General features: G+C 44.8%; 1 protein-coding gene across 1 annotated transcript in view; it reads right to left on the reverse strand.

The window, feature by feature from the left end:
* LOC146058526 (uncharacterized) overlaps nt 1-15,584 on the reverse strand; it is a 38,825-nt gene extending 23,241 nt beyond the window's left edge. Inside the window, exons 1-3 of the mRNA XM_083170815.1 lie at nt 15,204-15,584; nt 14,610-14,684; nt 14,294-14,432 (exon numbers count right to left, since the gene is read on the reverse strand). Of these exons, the coding sequence (XP_083026941.1) occupies nt 14,294-14,432; nt 14,610-14,684; nt 15,204-15,561 (572 nt within the window). The 5' untranslated portion in view covers nt 15,562-15,584. The remainder of the gene's footprint in view (nt 1-14,293; nt 14,433-14,609; nt 14,685-15,203) is intronic.
* Nucleotides 15,585-20,737: the final 5,153 nt, after the last annotated feature.

The raw sequence follows: 20,737 nt of genomic DNA on the forward strand, positions 1-20,737 counted from the left end.
GGGGGTATGAAAAGGTCGGAGGACGTTGTGGAAGTCTAGTTGCACACACGCCATTTTAGGATAGTATGGCCGCCATTTTGGTTCGCAGAGTTGCGCAAATAAAGTTTCCATACCCGAGTATGTGTGACAAAGTGGACCAGAAGAGTAGCCATACTATCACACATAAATTCATAAATACATACTGACACTAAGTAAAATGTAGTTAAAGGTTTAGAACGCCACACATAGCTTAGTTAGCCCTGCATACATCTGTCTGTATCATGTTTAGTACCGTTCCGTTCCGTTCATTGTGCGAAGTATTCCGGTCATTGCGAATATTTCGCAATATACACGGCCCGATAGTTATGGACATAATCCATATTCCAGAGACAGTTTCTGTTGAAAGTATGTAACAAAGGAATCTGGATGAAACTGGTTCTTATCACTGCTGACGCCGAAACCATCAAACAAAGGACTCTTAAAGTTCACTCCCCTGCACCTAGTCAAACCAGTTGTATCATCTTACCCCCAATCACAGTGGACCTGACATACGATCTCTGACCAATGGGAATGGCCTTTGACCTCCCCCTTCTGACCCTATAAGATAGGTGACCCAGGGCTGCCCGGTCACTTCGGCACATCTACCTTTCCCTGACTATCCACCGGGCTATAGTTCATCCCTGAACGATAGCGAGCTCTGACCGGACTGCGCTTCGCATATTTGATGAGACGGTAAACGGTTGCATTAACGGTATTTATCCTTAGTGTATTGTTGGCTGATTGTGTCTTGTATCTGTTTTTTCTTCCCTTAGTAGAGCCTGTATAGTATATACTTTGTTAGACTATTGCATAACTTGTTATACCTGTATTTTCTATTTCTGTAACCCCCTTTTGTCCATTAGGGACTTAAATACATCTTTTTGTGGAGTTCCTATCTCCTTACTTCTATACCGTGGTTGTGTCCGTTATTCGCATTTAGCAATAAAGGTTTATTACGGACTCTGTCCTTAAAAGGTATATTCGCAGATCAGAGTCAAAGTACTGCGAAAGGATCTCTTATTAAGGTATTGGTTCTTTGGTGTATAATACACGATAAAGGTACGCTACGCTGCGCTACGTTTTGTTCGCACGTAGCTAGGCATAAAGGGTACGCTGGTTACGGACTTAATACGTAACTCGCGCTTTTCACTTATTGTTTCTTTGGTCATATTAAATCGCCATTAACAATTGGGGGCTCGTCCGGGATTTCCTGGGACCTCTCGCACTGAGGAATCTGAGCTGGCTTTCGAGGAACTAAAGGTGAGCCTAACAAAGGCCCCAGCACTGGGAATGCCAGATTATGGGAAACCCTTTGAACTGTACGGAACTGAATCAGGTGGGTGTGCGGCAGGAGTACTTGTACAAAAACATGGTGATGCCAACCGACCAATAGCGTACTACAGTGGCCAGCTGGACACAGTAGCACACTCACTCCCAACTTGCTTACGAAGTGTGGCCGCAATAGCACAACTAGTAAGTAAGAGTGAGGACGTAGTGTTGGGACACGATTTAACTGTTCATGCTCCCCATGCTGTCTCTGCCCTCCTAAATTCTGCCCAAACACGTCATGTGTCCTCAGCACGGTTCACTAAGTGGGAACTGGCGCTGATGGCCCCAGTAAATATTACCATCAAAAGGTGCAACACACTAAACCCAGCCACATTCCTTCCTCATGTGCCCTCCAAGGCACAAAGGGTGGAGGGTGATGGGAATGTTGCTGAATATGGTAAAGCAGAGTTTAGTGAGAGTGAGGACAAGCATGATTGCATGACCTACCTGAATCAGACCTTTACAGCACGTCCTGACATAAGCGACAGCCCATTAAGTGAGGTAGACATAACCTTATTCACTGATGGTAGCTGTCATAGACAGACGGAGACGGGAGAGCTGTGCACAGGCTACGCGGTAGTAGATGGAGAAGGTATTGTGGAAGCTGAACCCTTGGGACCACCTCACTCAGCACAAGTAGCGGAATTGGTGGCACTGACCAGAGCATGTGAACTGGCCAAAGGAAAATCAGTTAACATATATACCGACTCCAGATATGCTTTCGGAGTAGTGCATGATTTTGGAGCCCTATGGCGCCTCCGAAATTTCATGACGGCGGCTGGCACACCAGTGGCGCATGCAACATACATTAGGAGACTTCTGGGAGCTATTCAGCTTCCAGACAGAGTGGCTGTTATCAAGTGCAAAGCTCACACATCAGAGAAGGACCCGGTGTCACTTGGTAACAGCCGCGCTGATGAGGCAGCGAAAAGGGCCGCATGCCCTGTAAATATTTTCACCCATCCTACCAACCTTTGTACACTGAACATGGTATCCACATCCAAACTGATAGACATGCAGAATTTGTGTTCCCCACAGGAAAGAGCAGTATGGAAGTCGAAGGGATGTGGCCAAGAGTCCACCGGACTTTGGAGAGATTGACACGGGAAACCAGTGGCCCCCAGGACATACCTTCCTAGTCTAGCCGAGGCGGCCCATGGGCTGACACATCTTGGGAAGGTATGTGCAAGCTGGTAAAGGCCTACTGGTGTGCACCAGGGTTCGCTTCTCAAGCAGGTAGAGTGGCAATGTCATGCCTCACCTGTTTGAGGAAGAACGTGGGAAAAGCCATCCCAACAGAGCCATCCCACATCCCTCCTACAGAAGGCCCTTTCCAGGTAATACAAATCGACTTCATACAGTTACCACCCTGTAGAAATTTGAAATATGTATTAGTTTGTGTTGACATGTTTTCCAGCTGGGTGGAGGCTTTCCCCGCTGCCTCCAACACTGCTACCTTTACAGCAAAGAAAGTATGTCAAGAGTTTGTCTGTAGATATGGTATCCCAAAGGTCATTGAGAGTGACAGAGGCACTCATTTCACAGGAGAGGTCTTCCAAATCATGTGTAAACTCCTGGGGATTAATATTAAACTTCATACTCCATATCGTCCCCAGGCGAGCGCCAAAGTTGAGAGAATGAATGGTACTATTAAGAACAAATTGGGTAAAGTTATGGCTGAAACAGGGTTGTTATGGCCAGAGGCATTGCCTATTGTGCTGTATAGCATTAGGACCACTCCCAGAACTCCGCTCAACTTGTCCCCCTTCGAGATATTGTTTGGTCGGCAGCCACACATCATGATAGACCCACAGGATGATCTCAAATGTAATAATGAGTTAACTGTACAGTATATCCTAAAGCTAAACAAACAGCTAAGGAAACAACAAAAGCAGCTGAATTTACTGAACCCTGATATGCCTACCGAGAATTGTCATAATCTTAAACCAGGAGACTTTGTCATGATCCGAAATTTTTTACGCTCAGGTTGTTTGATAGACCGTTGGGAAGGACCATACCAAGTTTTGTTGACCAGCACTACATCAATTAAAGTCGCAGAGAGAGAGACTTGGATACATTCGTCCCACTGCAAGAAAGCCAGTAACCCAGAATCCCAGTGTGCAGAGAGCGAAAGAGAAGAAGTGTCGCTAGAAGCATTGTTTCGGGAACACTGAGAAACAGCCAAGGTCGAGCAACCTGAGTGAACAAAGGTCCAAGAGCAGAGCAAAATAAAAGTCCCCTGGTAGGGATGATGGAAGGACTCCAAGCAACAGGTTCACAGTTATGCATATATTTCTTTGTTTTCTTTCTGTGTTCTTTTCTTCATCCCAAGATACTCGGTGGCTGCCACATTCTAGAGCGATCGGAGCGGAGTTCTGACAGTGTAATAATGGACCCAGATATGGGTGAGGTAGAATCCCTAAACCAGCTTGACACTTTGCCCATGACAGGAGTAGGTAAAAGGTATGAGGGAAACGTAGTTCAAGGGCTATGTGATGAGTTATTGTCTGGTGAGTACTGTGTCTGTAGATATTGTCAACCTAAAATGGAAGAAGAATGCATCCAGCGATGTCAGTCGACAAGTAAGGCAACTACAGGCCGACATCCTTTGAGTGATTACCACTCACTAGTGGGTAAGGTCTTAAACCAAACAGAATGCTGGGTGTGTTCACAAGTGTTACATAAAAGGAGTAGTGTAGGCCTAGTCCCATACCCGCTTAATATTTCAGAGATAAGCGTATTAAATAAGGGGAGGCCACTGGATAAGAGATACCTGTATACCAGGTCCCCTAGTCTTAGATTACATCCATACCACAAATGGACAAATCCCTGGTATGTATGAACTTCTCTAGTTCCAGAACGATTGGTACTTGGGAAGTGACATGGCACAACCAGACAATAACTTACTCCCAGCGTCCAGATGGAGAGCCTATTGATAAGGAATTATTGTTAAAGATCCGAACCAGTGGGAGACACTATAAATATGTCTACACGGTGAAGAAAAGTAAAATGATGGCCGGCAGAGTATCAGCCGGCTACTGTAATATGACCCTACAGCCAGAAACATGTGAAGAACGAGTCAGGGAGCGGGGGACGGGGATGTTCTTATGGATAATGTGTGACAAGATCATGAAATACTCTGTCCCCTATTTTCTCCCTGACGATGTTTATTATATTTGTGGTAGAAGGGCGTACAAATGGCTCTCCATGAACTACGTTGGTATTTGTTACCTAGGCAGAGTGTTACCTGAAGTGATGACCCTCACCCATGATGAGATGGTGAGCATACACAGAGGCATACCTCCTCCTTACACTCATACCCATTATGATCAAATCCATAAAAGGGATTTAACAATCAAGAAAGAACCCCTAGCTTCTGAAATGATACACGAGTCGTTCGGTATCCAACTCCTCATTGCTTTAGATATCACCCATACCGCCAGAGGAGTCATAAATTTTAAATATATACAAGCATTAGCCAGCTTGGTAGATAACATCACTGAGATTTATGATGACACCTTTAGATACACTGGGAAGGAGTTGCAAGCATATAAAAGAGAGCTAGTCCAACATCGGGTGGTGCTGAACTATCTGACAGCTATGACAGGAGGATATTGTGTCACCCTCTCTACACAGTTTGGGGTGAAATGTTGTACATATATCACCAACAATACTGAAGACCCAGAAGAAATCATCGATCATCGGATGGATGAGATTCTTCAGCTTAAATGGGAATTTAGAAGGGAACATAATATCAGCCTGGCAGAAATAGGTAACAAAGTTAGTGAATGGACCTCCTGGTTGAATCAAATGCACTGGTTCTCTGGTTTAGGAGAATGGGCGCAAGGGATCATAGCTAGCATAGGAAAACTCCTTCTCTGTATCGGTGGTGCCATCATAGTCTTTGTGCTGCTGTTCAAATGTTTGAAGGTGATGACCCGGGGAAGGACAAAACGTACCGAAATCATGAGTGTAAGAACGAGAGATGCAGAGGAAGACCAGGGTTTGGTATATGACCCTAGAATTGAAACCACCTCCCTTTAAAGAAACCATAATTGTGAACGTGTATATGTCGTAACCTCCCTTGTTTTTATTTTTATCCCAAAATTGTACATTATCCTTTGTGACCCTGAGTAGATTGTTCGATAAATGCGGCCCATCGTTTATCCGTGATCCTGGATCGGCCAAGAGCAGATGGTTTACTCCCCTTATATGTTTATTTCATGGATCCCAATTTCTTTGTTAGGATTATGAATTTCTGTATTGTCGTGTAAAATGTTTTGTAATGTAACAGTTTTATATTTACTGTTAAAGGGTGGACTGTGGAAGTCTAGTTGCACACACGCCATTTTAGGATAGTATGGCCGCCATTTTGGTTCGCAGAGTTGCGCAAATAAAGTTTCCATACCCGAGTATGTGTGACAAAGTGGACCAGAAGAGTAGCCATACTATCACACATAAATTCATAAATACATACTGACACTAAGTAAAATGTAGTTAAAGGTTTAGAACGCCACACATAGCTTAGTTAGCCCTGCATACATCTGTCTGTATCATGTTTAGTACCGCTCCGTTCCGTTCATTGTGCGAAGTATTCCGGTCATTGCGAATATTTCGCAATATACACGGCCCGATAGTTATGGACATAATCCATATTCCAGAGACAGTTTCTGTTGAAAGTATGTAACAAAGGAATCTGGATGAAACTGGTTCTTATCACTGCTGACGCCGAAACCATCAAACAAAGGACTCTTAAAGTTCACTCCCCTGCACCTAGTCAAACCAGTTGTATCATCTTACCCCCAATCACAGTGGACCTGACATACGATCTCTGACCAATGGGAATGGCCTTTGACCTCCCCCTTCTGACCCTATAAGATAGGTGACCCAGGGCTGCCCGGTCACTTCGGCACATCTACCTTTCCCTGACTATCCACCGGGCTATAGTTCATCCCTGAACGATAGCGAGCTCTGACCGGACTGCGCTTCGCATATTTGATGAGACGGTAAACGGTTGCATTAACGGTATTTATCCTTAGTGTATTGTTGGCTGATTGTGTCTTGTATCTGTTTTTTCTTCCCTTAGTAGAGCCTGTATAGTATATACTTTGTTAGACTATTGCATAACTTGTTATACCTGTATTTTCTATTTCTGTAACCCCCTTTTGTCCATTAGGGACTTAAATACATCTTTTTGTGGAGTTCCTATCTCCTTACTTCTATACCGTGGTTGTGTCCGTTATTCGCATTTAGCAATAAAGGTTTATTACGGACTCTGTCCTTAAAAGGTATATTCGCAGATCAGAGTCAAAGTACTGCGAAAGGATCTCTTATTAAGGTATTGGTTCTTTGGTGTATAATACACGATAAAGGTACGCTACGCTGCGCTACGTTTTGTTCGCACGTAGCTAGGCATAAAGGGTACGCTGGTTACGGACTTAATACGTAACTCGCGCTTTTCACTTATTGTTTCTTTGGTCATATTAAATCGCCATTAACAACGTGTTCCGACGCCGCTCGCCACGCTTCGGGATTCACAGGGAGCGTGAACGTCAAAATCACATTGCATGCTAGTACTATGCGTTATGCGATGCGATTTGACTATGTTTGCGAACGTAGCAAATCTGGGCGCCATGCTAGGAAACAAGTACCATTATTATTATTATTATTATTATTATTATTATTATTATTAATAATAATAACAATGTAAAAGTATTTTCTCTTTAAAACATTGTGCATATTTTCTATTTACGATATGTTATGCCCTCTAAGCTAGTTAGCGTAACCTAAGAAACTGCTGACCTAAGGAATATATTGTGCAAGCGATATGTTTGCAGCATAACATGAACTTGTTTAGTTTGACAAACCAATGAAGCAAATGTGCTAAGGGTTCAGATTCTGATGGAGACTGGCAGGGACCTGCCAGTTGCATCCAAAGCAAGTCTCCCTGTAGAATGAAATGAGCAAACTATATTTCTCAATTATTTTCCACAAGGAAAAATTTCCGCAAAGTAAACTGTATGGGGTAAATGCTAAATTTGCAATTGACAGAGTCACCGAAGTAAAGGGAGGGAAATATGGCATTATAACATACCTCCCAACTTGTATCCATTCAAAATCAGGACCTGTGGCACAGTGGCGGAATTTGTGAGTGGTTGGACCAGGTGCAAAAATATATTTTCGGCCCACTTATCCACTCCAAACCTAGTTCACTATATGCTACACAAGAGTGGGAGACAGGGAGATGCAGAGGGTGACAATGTATTGCAGGGAGAGGTTGACACATAGAGAAAGACAGTGACAACAAAAGGCAAGGGGAAGCATAAGGTAACAGCGGCAGGCAGGTGGAGGCAGAGGGTGATGGGGAGCAGTGGGTGACAGGGAGAGGATGACAGGAAGAGGCAGTGGGTGGCAGGGGTGCAAGCACAATGTCCTGCATGGTGTGGAGAACAGGGGACATGTACCATGGTGGAGGCAGGAACACAGTGGTCTCTACTTTGTCTCTGATATGGGCTCCTGCCCTTTGGGGACCCAGTCAAATATTTAACATTGATTAGATCGACAGCCAATAGGTCGACCACTATTGGTCGACAGCCAATAGGTCAACACATGGAAAAATGTTGATGTGCTCAAGGTTGACATTGAAAAAAGGTCGACACTGAGAGTGGCGCCTACTTAGGGCCCCCTAATGATTACAGGCTCTAAGATATCTGTGTTTCCTGATTTTGCCATGGAGATCAAAAAAGACCATGCTCAATTTATCATAATAAAACGTTGCCTGAGGGAGATGAACATCCCCTATGCCATGTTGTTTCCCTCCAGGCTCAGAATAGTCGGCGACAGTGAAACTATGTTTTTTACCACTACTAGAGAGGCAGCTGCGTGGTTGGACTCTCACAGACTGGCAAGGCAGGCTCTGGTGCAAGACCTGGAGGAATAATCCTGTTTCCTCTAATGCAGGGGTGTCCAACCTTTCACCTTCCCTGGGCCACATTAGAAGATGAAAATTTGGTTTGGGCCGCACATAAAATAAAATAACAGTAACGATACCTGATCATCCAAAAAAAAACCATATAAAACATAGTTAACACATTAAACTTACTTGGAAATGGAGTTAGTGAGATGTTTGACATTGTTCCTCAGCCACCAATGCATCCATATTCGCTTCAATGGAACTGCAACTCTCAGTGAGTGCTCAAGGTGCTCATCGGATATTTTGGTTCTAGTTTTATTCTTTGTGTGCTTCATCCTTTAAAATAGCTGCTCACAAATGTAGGTGCTTCCAAATAGCGATGACATGAATTGTGAAGTGAAGGATATTTTTCTCTGGGAACATACATTTTATAGATGTCCATTAAAGAGACATGGTCAAATTTTTCTTTCAGTTGAATGTCAGATTTTCTTTCAGTTGAATGTCAGATTGGAGCTCTGTGCATTCCATTTGCAAATTGGCAGGTAATATATTAATGTCCACTGAAAATGGAGTTGCAAATATCAGAAATATCAGAAAGTTTCTAAAATCTTGAAACCTGTTCTCAAATTCCTGTACCAAATTGAAAAGTAAATGTAAGGGGTTTTAATGAAAAGATCAAACAGGCACTGGTGTGTAATCTGGTGTGTAATCAGATCAAATGATATTATTTGCCTGATGGAGACCCACCTAGTTGGTGCTAAAGTTCTCTCTATGAAGAAACCCTGGGTTGGCTGGTCCTACCACTCTACACATACATCCATGTCTAGGGAATTATCAGTGTTAGTCCACAAAACTGTTCCATTCAGTGTAGGCGAGGTATGAAGGGAAATCGCAGTCATGGCGACTGTACAGGCACCGGGACCAACACATGCGCAGTACAGACGTGGATACTATGCACGCGCAGACTCTGGATTTTCTGCGCAGCCCATAGAGAGGCATCCCAGAGGGGCCCTCTTTGCTGTGTAAGTAATATGTTTTACATACATGTATCACCATCTATTGCTTAAAAAGGGGCCCTTACAAACTTTTGCTATGGGGCCTACGGATGTCTAGGTACGCCTCTGCCTGGGGGATGCAGCCCTGCAGCCAATAGGTAAAAACCGCCACTGAATATTTTATATACAGAGAAATATTTATAATGGGTGTAGTGCATGCGGTTTAAACGGAACCAGGGGGCCCCCACCACACACACTATATAGAATTTTTTTTAATACTTACCACATTCATAGCAAATGAATGTTTAAATGTTTTTTGGACAGAGGCATAGAAAAACCTACATGTTAAAGAGACAATAGTGGTAAATAATGCAGTTTTACATATTGCTGACTACAGCAAAATCATCCAGCTACCCGATAACTATAGGCCTTGTAACGTCTGTGAATATGGTATAGATGCTAATGTAAGGAGACACATTTAGAAATATTACACATGTACTGTATCTTCTGTAATAATGCACAAACAGCCATCTGCAGGCAGATAAAATGTTGCAGCAACAGCAGACTAGACAGATCTATAGATTACAAGAGATGTTGGCAGGTCTAGATGTTGGCAGGATTCCAATTAGTGTGTACTGCATGGAGCGTACAATACTGTATTACCATTCTGGCTCTATCTTTGATTTCACAAACAGAATACAGGAGGATTCCTCATAACCGTACAGTTTTGAAACACATAGAAGAACCTCATTAAGGAGTCTATTTGTGACCCTTAACCTAGAACATAGCTGACTACCCTCCTGTATTCTGCAGGAGGCTCCCTGAAATAACAGCAATCTCCCTCTCGCATTAGTCTAGTAATCTCTCTCATTTCATCTAGCCCACATTACACTGTTACACCATAGTTATCTCCCACTCCGGTTCGCCCGCTATGCCACTCCACTCCACTGGGGGGGGGGGGGGGCGGGAGAGTTGGAGGGGGGAGTTGCCCATCTCCATCCTCCCTCCCACCGCTGTCACTCCAAGGGGGGGAGCGGCTGCGGCGCCTGAGTGGGTCCACAGGGGGGGGGGAGTTCCCCACCTCCCATCCTGCTCCCTCCTGCCGCCGCCCTCCAGTGGCCAGCGCCGCAGGCAGATGCCTAAAGCTGCCTAGTGGTGGCGCCGGCCCTGGATGAATGAAGCAGTGATAAGGGAGGAGAAGTGAGCCAGTGGAGAAATGGTCCATGACAACCAATAAGCTGCTGTGTATAATTTTATATTATGCAAATTATAGATGTTAGAAGTAACAATCAGTCAATATTGTATACACAAATTCAATGTGATAGACATTTTTGTCACATAAATTCAACATATATTGCAGTGGTTCCCAAACTGTGCGCCTAGGCTCCCTGGGGTGCCTCGGAGACCTTGCAGGGGTGCCTCGGTTTTGTGTTCCAGAACCGATTCAAAATTGCCAAGCAAACATTTTTATGCATTATAATGACCTGTAATGTTTTTCATTATATAGGAAACTAGTAAGCCCGCTCGAAGCAAAAGCTTTGAAAGCTAGTCTGCTGCCTTCTGTATTTGTGCATGTGTGAGAAAGAGTAGTTGCACTCTCTGCCAGCATATGGCAGTGTTTTGGAGCCTCACAGACACTAGACATATATAGATGATGATATAATCTTTTTTTGCAAAATATTTTTTATTTGAATTTATATAACAAATGTGAGCGACACTGGCATTTTTAGCGAATATTTTGCGCATCTCTCACAGAGATGTTGGAACTTGAAGGGTTACATTAAATAAAATTTCAGTGTAAAACAAAGCAGTAAGTATTTACCCTGCACATAAACAAAATGACCAGTGCGGCTCCAGAGGAGGGGCTGCATCACAGTCTATAATTCCAATAGGGGAGCAACACCAACTGCCAGTGAATCCGTTTGAAATGGCAGTTGCTGTGTCTCCCTATCTGAATTTTGAACTGTCCTGCAGCCCCCCTCTGGAGCCTCCCCTGAAAATTATTCACCCAAATGGAAATGTCTCTGCACATACTACATTTGCTCCACTTGTAGAATTCAAGTGCAGTGCTTTCCTTAAACCCAAGGCATCATGAACCTGCGACTGAAGAGGAGACTGGAACTGCCAGACTGTAAAGAAGAGTCACCAGCCGGATGGGGGGCAGGAGAGAAATAGAAGAAACAAGGGGTGACATTTATTAGAGATCGATGTTGGGTTTTTGGCGATTTTTTTCATTTTTTCCCCAAATCGACTACTTAACCTTTTTGCCGCTAATTCGCACTTTCTGAAGTGGCGATTTACAACATCGCATCCAGATGTTTTCCCATTGAAAAAGATACAAATCGCTAATTTAATGTCTGCCGCATTTGGAAATCGGCAGCAAAATGCGATTCCCCCCCCCTCCCCCAAAAAATAGACCAAGTACAGGGTGGCGATTTGCTTAAAATCGCCAGCGTTTGAGCGTAGAAACGGTTAAATCTCTCACAGGTGACCCACATACCACTTACTAACTCCCCTACATATACCCCCACATGATTATGGACACCTGTGAGGCTGTTTGAGATGGACATTTTGCACAGTGGACTGGAGGTGCTAGTGTGTGAGCTGGGGCGTTTGGAGGAGCTACGCAGGAGGGATGCTGCTGCCCACCAGATCAAAGTACCCCGACCACTCCGTGCTTCTCGTCGGTACCGTGCTAGGGTGTACCTGGACTCCCTCTCTGATCAACAGGTGGTGGACATGTTTAGGTTGAACCGACAGAACCTGTTGAACTTATATGAGCAGGTGAGAGATGATTTGGACCCTTGTGGGGGGGCCAGCTATGCAGTGTCTGGGCTGCAGAAATTAATGTGTGCCCTCCACTTGTTTGCCACAGGCTCCACTCAGTCTGTGAGCTCATGGGCCTTGGGGGTGTCACAAGCCACTTTCTCTAAACATTTTTCTCAAGTGTTAAATGCATTAAAGAAGCTGTGGCGCACATATATCACATTCCCACGTTGTGAGTCCGAGTGGCAGGACCTGAAGGTGGCATTCTATCCGCTCTCAGCATTTCCAAATGTGCTTGGAGCCATAGACAGCACCCACATTGGGATTCGGGCCCCGCACGTGAGGGAGCATGTCTATGTGAATCGCAGGGGCAGACATTCCCTCAATGTGCAGGTGGTCTGCGATGCCAACCTCAGAATTCTCAGTGTGGTTGCAGGCTATCCCGGGAACTGCCATGATGCCTATATCCTGCGGCACTCAGCTCTCTGGGACCGTTTCCACAACCACACCATGCCAGAGGGCTGGCTACTTAGTAAGTCACTTACCACTGTTTACATGATGTTTGCTTACCTATGTCTTTCACTTTAACATCCATATGTGTAACCTTCTATTCAAGAGTCATTTCTGTTGTAATTGTTTATACCAGACCAAACAATATAGTATAGGCTGCTACTATTATGTGCAAATTACCCACATGATATGTGACCACACAAATCCCTTTACATGTTAGGTGACTCAGGATATGGGTGTCATTCGTGGCTCATGACACCTCTGCGGAACCCACAAAGCCCTGCACAGCACCGCTACAATGCTGCACATATTGCTACCCGCAATGTAGTGGAACGCACCTTTGGGGTGCTGAAAAGTCGATTTCGGTGTTTGGACAGGTCAGCAGGTACACTGCTATACCACCCTGCCAAAGTGGTTTTGGTTGGCTTGCTGCATGCTGCATAACATAGCTTTGGGTCAACCAAATTATGTAGATGTGGCCACTGCAGCAGTCGTGCAGGAAGCTCAAACTACTGATGTTGTTATGCGAAGTACACGGAGGGGGGATGTGGTTCGTACACAGATGATCCTGCAGCATTTCACAGGTAATTTTTGTGTGTACAATGAATAGTAAAGGGGAACCTGTAACACACATACATTGGTAACATTACATTTTTCCCTGTCCATGTTAATTGCCCAGAAGCAGACCAACAATAATGGCCAACAGTTGCAAGCTACCCCACCACAGCATACTTTATGCCTGGCAACATGATAACACCTATAACAATGTCAAGTAAGTACTGTAGTTTTCTGTGTGTAAAAATGTTGGCAAATACAAATTAACATAGGCTTAATGGATGGAGGTGACATGGATCATTGATCTGAGGTGGTTGAAATGTAGCAAAACAAGTGGCGCCTGCATACAGTATGCAGTTCCCAATGCTTATCCCCTTCAAATGTGACTATTTCCTTAAAATTCCATGACAAATAAGCACACACAACCCAAAGTCCCGTGGCTGCTAAAATGTCACTAGTTGACAATACATAATACAACAGTGTGGGTAATCATTTGTAAAGAATGACAACAAGTTTGCTGGATGCAAATAATTTTTACTTGCTGAAACATTTAGGCATAGGCCATACCATATAAAAAATTTTCAGTAACATTCACTGCACGAGTGAAGGAAAAAAAGAAAGAACATGGTACACATGTAAATGCAAACAACATTATTCATTTTTGAATACAGGCCGGGTATTAGCACCCTTACCACTAGTGGCACCACCACCCCTAGTACGGACACTACGCCGTGAGGGAGTAGTGGGGGACCCACTCATGGGTGCGGAGGACACACTACTACTTTGGGTAGATGTGGTTTGGTGCTGACCTAACAAAGTAGTTGCACTGAGGCTGATTTGCGTTTGTAGGGACATCAACGCAGTTGTTTGGCCATTAATAGCTTGGGTCTGTTAAACCATATTGGCATTTAGTGCTCTAAAATTTGTAGTTTGGCCCTGAATGGCTTGGCCAATTTCTGCTAAGCATGTGTCTAATGTGGAGACAAGACGAATTTGTGTCCCTACATTAGCCCGCACACTTTGAGAAATTCGTCTCATTTGCAGAGCTATGTTACGCACATACCCCTTAACGGTTTCTAGTTGGGTGGTCTGCACCCCCATAAAAGCTAGTTGTTTCCCCTTGAAAAGATGGATGGATTGCACCAACTCCTCCGCACTAGTGGGGGTGTTGGTGGCTGCAATGATTGGGGGCTGCTGCCTATGTGACTGCGTATAGGGGGCCTCAATGACTGGGTGTGCTTGGTTTTGTGCAGGTTCCAACGATGGCACCGTCTCAAGGATGATTTCACTCATGTCGTCCATATTTTGCATGGGATGCGTAGGTTCAGGCATCGGTTGTGAAGGACCTACAAATGAGAAAAGAGTGGTAAGTATGCTATGCAGATTGGTGTATGGTGGGTCATGTTACCTTAGTTGGAATGGTTAGGTGTTGCTCATGCATTATGCATTGGCACAGGCTACTGTGGTGGGGACAGCCATGTGTAAAATGTGCAATGTGTTTGTGTAACAGTATGATATCTCACCTGCAGACTGGACAGTGTGAACAATTGGATGTGGCTGATGTTGCTCAACAGCAGGCTGGGACTCCAGAGATGGAGCTGTTTGAAAGAAGAAGACATTTTCCATATTGATCATTTGCACCTAACTGTCAGTTTTTCAAATATGCTGATAAAAAGTTTACCAAAATCAAACTTTTTTACTCTGATATGATTACATAAGGAATGTGAAGACTTTGAACTGAAGTGGTTATTTCAGTATTATGACTGTGAACGATATTTTTAATCCACTTGCAAATAACAGGAAAGACCAGCAGATTACACATGTAAAAGTGACTGTAAAGTGCTTTTCCAACTACCCAGAGGATTGATATGGATTAACAATCAAGTACACTGCAGCCCTACAGTGATTAGGACAGCACACATTAATTGGATCTGTGGAACTACATAACCCAGCAAAATGCACAGTCCATTATTTAGCAATGCAAGCTAGCAAAATGTGATTTTGGTGGGATATGTAGTTCCACACACAGCAATCTTTTGGGCACATAAAGCATACCACCATAATAGCATGCGCACATCACATAGCAAAATGTGTAGTTGACATGTGTGGACACTTACCAGTTGGCGGTGGAGTGGGGGGCCTGTCTGTGTCGGCAATGTGGATGCCGGGAAGCACCTCCGGTGGGATGATTCGGCGTAGCAGCCTCTCATAGGCCTTAAAGCGGACTTCCTGCCTAGGGCCACCTCCTGTGCGACAGGCCTCTTTTTTCTCCAGGGCAAGCTTGGCTTTGAGGAGGCGCTTGATGTCATTGTATCCTTTTTTGACGTTGCGCACACTCCTCTTGTGTGTGCTAACTGCATTTACCGCGGAGGTGATATTGTCCCATATCCCCTTCTTCCTTGCCACACTTGTGCGGTGATGGTGAGGACCAAGTAGGCGGTCATACAGGGGCAAGAGTGCACGCACCAGGGCCATATTCTCCTCATAAGAGAACCTGACTTTCCTCCCACTAGCTGTACGAGATGCATCATCCTCCTCCTCCTCCTCCACATTTTCAGCCTCACCCTCTTCCTCCTCCTGTCCTGCTTCTTCCCCCAGCACCTCCAAGTCTGCTTCATCTGCCTCCTGCACAGGCCAGTCCACCTCTGAGAAATCACCCTCTTGCAGCTCCTCCTCTGTGTGCCTGGCACTCTGTTCCTCCTGTGAGGACACCTGGCTTGTGCCTGCTTCCTCCTCATCCTCCATAGCCACCTGCTCAGCTTCCACCATGTGGCCTCTCCCTGGCACAGCTCTTGCTGGGAGCATGCTGGCTCTCCCTGTCCTGCCTCTGGCAGTGCTGCCTCTCACTCCCCTACCTCTCCCAGTGGTTGGGGTATTTGGGCCCAAGCTGGCTGTCCCTCTGCCTCCTCTGCACCTTATCACTGCTCCTCTCCATCTCAAACGCCTTACTCCCTTTCAAAGGGTAAAATGGCGTCTGCGCCCCTTTATATAGGGGTGTGATGCGTATTGCAAGGGACTAAGGTGGGCCAATAGGTTAGCATGTTGTATGGGCTGATCAGGTGTATTGGTGTAAATCGCATTCCGGTTGGCCGCAAATACGCACATGACCTAACCCGGAAATCGCACGTTTATGGCGTATTACATCGACTCAATTCGCACCTTATCGCCATCTATCGCACTTTTCAGGCGCCATTGCGCCAGCCATTCAATACGCGATTTCTGGAAAAAAATGCGATTTACAAAAATGGCGATACACGGCGATTTGAGTTAAAATCGCATTTTCTGAAAAACGGTCAACACAATAAATCTCGCCCAAGAAGTTACAGTATAGGCAGAGAAAATATAAAAAAAGAAAAGAACGAGACGAGGAGGCATATTGTCAAATGGGGACACTGTGCTTGTGGAAATGCGAGTAACATGTTCTCACAGCCTCTCACAGCACTTACCATTTAGACAACTTTCCGTTTACATTTCAATCTACTAGTATTATTTATTATTATATATCATTGGGGCACCACGACCAGCTGAGCTTTCAAATAATGTCAACAAACCTGTGGGTTGCACAACCGTTAATCAAACAGTAGAGTTAATGAGTGCCCTCCTGGAGGCTCAGAGCCAAGACCAATGTAGACATGGGCCCTGATTCTGGTTGACAGGCAAAGCTGTGAAATTTGCAGATTTGAATATCGTCTATGCGACACCTGCACAAACGCCCACCCCGCACTTCTAGGTGCTTCTTGCTTATTCGCCATGCCCGCTCGCACCAAGCAGCTGCACATGCGCATAAAAGTTTATGCGCAGTGTGAAACATTGCTCCCCTATGTGAACGTGCAGGGGAACGATGTAATCAAAATAACCCCCATGGAGTAGAGGTGGCACTCCCTAAACAAACGATAGAGGCACACACACACACAACGACGGGCAGCACTCCAAGGATTCATATATGGCAGTATATTATGTAGCCTACGTTTCAAATGCTTTATTACATTTTTTGACAGGTATAACAAACAATAAACCACTCACCATATTTATAAGAGAGGCACCAGTGAGGATTCCCAGCTGTTGACTGGCCGCTTCTGTCCTTGGAGTGCCGCCCGTTGTTGTGTGTGGATATTGGAAGCTCTGACAGGGCCTTCTAGGAGGGCACCCAGGTACCTTAATGAATTGGAAAGCCAGTCACTTCTGGATTGTGTGTGTGTATGTACAGTTAAACCCCTGACACACGGGGGCCCGATGGGCACCGACTATTCTCCCTCGTGGGGGTCCATGACCCCCATAGAGGGAGAATAGGTGGCGAGCGTAGCCACGCCTGCATCGTGGCGAGCCCGCAAGGGGCTTTATTGCGCTCACCATGCTGTCTGGGTCTGGCCAGTCGGGATCCCGACGGGATAATGACTGTCGGGATCCCGACTTTCGAAACCCTATAGCACACCCAGCAACCTAGGTCAGATCTGGTAATTTGTACCCGGATGGATACTGGGTTGGACCTGGGTTTAAGACACATTTCCCCTACTGTGCTACCCGGTATATTGCTGGATCAGCCCCGTTTCCACTTAACCCGGGTAAGGCCTGTTTTTTTTCCTATAGATTACATAAGATGCCATTTTAAAGGGCTTTACCAAGGGGGAGGTCACAAAACAGGGACACCATTACCCAAAAGGGCCCCAATAAAGAAAACATTTCCTGATCAATGAAGAGACCAAAAATATTTATTTGAAAACGTTTTGCTTTTATTTCAGTCCCAAATATTCAGTGTGAAACCTTTTCAAAAGTGACTTCATACAAGACATTTTAAACTTTTGTGAAAACTGTTGTTTGCAGTATACCTGAGTCATTGGTGTGGTTAGACCAGGGCAGCTGAGAGGTGTGCCGGATCCCAGTATAATGTTAGGGGCATGGCCTAATCAGGGAGGTGTGACCACCTCCCGCGATTAGGGCATGCCCCCACAATGTGGGTGAAAAAATAACCCTTATGCTGGCCACACATCAGACCAACTTTCCTCCAACCATCCAACTAGTTGGTTGGATGGAATAAAAATATAGTACTGGATGGGAGCAAAGGACAATCAGAAATGTGCTCACAAACCCAGGAAAATGGACAAAAACATTCAGTCAAATTGTTTAAATCAAACTACAGTACCGTGTCTGAGGGACAGTTTTTGTCCTTTTCCAGATTTTGGGAGCAAATTTCTGAAGTTAATATTACATTTTCTCCCATCCAGTACCAGATTTTTATTCCATCCAAGCAACTAGTTGGATGGTTGGAGGAAAGTTGGTCGGATGTGTGGCCAGCATAACTCTAAAAGTTGAGGGGGGAGTGTTATTGTCATCCCCCCCCCCACCCTCTCAGCAGCAGCACACACCTACAGCATGTGCTCATGCTGTGCTGACAGCAAGCTCGACCTTTTCATACCCCCACTATCCACGTCGGCATGGAGTTGAGAATAGAATAGTGTGGCGAGCGCAGCGAGGCGAGGGGACGCGGACACCTGTGAAGCCCGCGAAGGGACGCGTTTACCTGTGAAGGTATCCGCGTCCCCTCGCGGGGCTCGCCTCGCTGCGCTCGCCACAAAATCGTGGGCGCCGTGCTAGGTAAAGAGTACCTTTTTTTTTTCAAATATACCAGGTTGGGAGCGTCTTCACTACCCCTGAACCCAGGTACAAACCGGGTCCAACCCTGATCCTTACCTGGGTTGGATTGCCAGGGAATCCAAACCGGGTTATTTCACATGTGAGCATTGATCCAAAACCAACACATGGAGTGTCCGATCAGTAACTGTATATGCTTACCTGGATCAGCCCACCTGTCATTGTAATGGCACTCTGCCGTCCACAAGTTTATACTTACAAATATTTTTATTTTACAATGTTTGGAATATGTACCCCAAATATATCTATCAGACCCCTATTACACATCATATACATTTTACCATAGCTAATCTGGTACTGAATTGCCTCATTCATGTGGCATCGTCAGAGATAAATCATGTTACTTATACTCTATATGGACAGTTTTAAGTTTTAAGTTTTAAGAGGAACTCCTAAGGAACTATAAATACGGATGTACTTTTGTTTTTGTGGACATAGGCCTCTATTCAGATCTGATCGCAGTACAAATTTGTCTGTGCGCTAGGTGCATGTGCACTGCAGGTGGGGCAGATGTAACATGTACAGAGAGAGTTAGATTTGTGTGAGTTATTTTGTATCGGTGCAGGGTAAATACTGGCTGTATTATTTGCACACTGCAATTTAGATTTCAGTTTCAACACACCCCACCCAAATTTAACTCTCTTTGCACATGTTACATCTGCCCCACCTGCAGTGCACATGGTTTTGTCCATTTTCCAAACAAATTTGTACTGCAATCAGATCTGAATAAGGGCCATAGCGCATTCCACTGGTACCACCAATTAACAAAGATAAAGTAATGTATATGAAGTACTAATTAGCTGACTTAATAATATATTATAACAAACAATATAAGTACGAGTTCAGTGTGACTATACCAAATGCTTTTAAGCACAAGAATTGCATCACAATTACTTAGCAATGCACAAGCACTAAAGCAATTATAGCTTATTATATAACAAAAATATTGAGTGTCTAAATACAAGTGATGACTTATTACAAACATGATAATTATAGATAGAGTATCATCAAATCGATGATTATACATAAGGCTGTATATCCAGGTTGAGTATCATCGGGATGAGGAGCATTTTGGATAGGGATTATTCCAGATTTTTTCATACTCACCTGGTCCTCGGGTGTCCCCTGGCATCCACTGCATCCATCTTTTGAGGCATCCTCTACCTTAATGATGCATTGTGCAAGCGCGCCTGTGATATTATGACCCGTGCAATGCATCATTGGGACTGGGAATGCCTCTGAAGACAGACACCACAGATGCCTGGGTACCAAGTCTTTGGAATATTTCTGTTTTTGTATATCCATATAAGGCAAACCCGACCTGTATAAGCATACCATCCAACATCCTAGGGTACAGAGTTGGGACTGTCATGCGGCCCCGCCACCCACATTCCCAAAAAGGGATGTGGCTTAGGGAAAGTGGGCGTGGCTTTGCAGAATGCTAGCAAATGCAAAACCATACCCCTGTTTCACATCTGTGTGGGCATGGCCAGCGCACTGTGAGGTATGATATACACAGGAAGCCTCAATTGTGTTTGTGGCGCAGGCAATTTATTAAGGAATATAATAATAATGATAACTAGGTCGACCCTATTTAGGTTCACATGCTTTGGCTTAGGTCGACAATGGGAAGGTTGACATGAGTTTTTCACGGTTTTGGAGCTGACATGTGCCGACAGGCGGTATTTGATGCCCTACCGTCCACTAGGGCGTGGTGGGAGAATAAAATAGTGTGCGGAGCGTAGCGAGGCACCGTGCCCGACGCATTGCGAGTGCAGCGAGCGGTACACTTAACTATGTTGACATTTAAGACATAAAAAAATTTGTAAAAAATTCATGTCGACCTTTTGACTGTTGACCCTTCCCATTGTCGACCTAATGCTTGTGTCAACCTTCCAACCCTGTCGACCTTAGCCACGTCGACATAATTCATGTGTAGACCTAAGCTATGTCAACCTTCAGTGGTCAACCCAATGAACCATACATTAATGCCTGTCAGACG

The sequence above is a fragment of the Crinia signifera genome, chromosome 2 (assembly GCF_055691185.1).
Source record: "Crinia signifera chromosome 2, ASM5569118v1, whole genome shotgun sequence".
Classification (NCBI taxonomy): domain Eukaryota; kingdom Metazoa; phylum Chordata; class Amphibia; order Anura; family Myobatrachidae; genus Crinia; species Crinia signifera.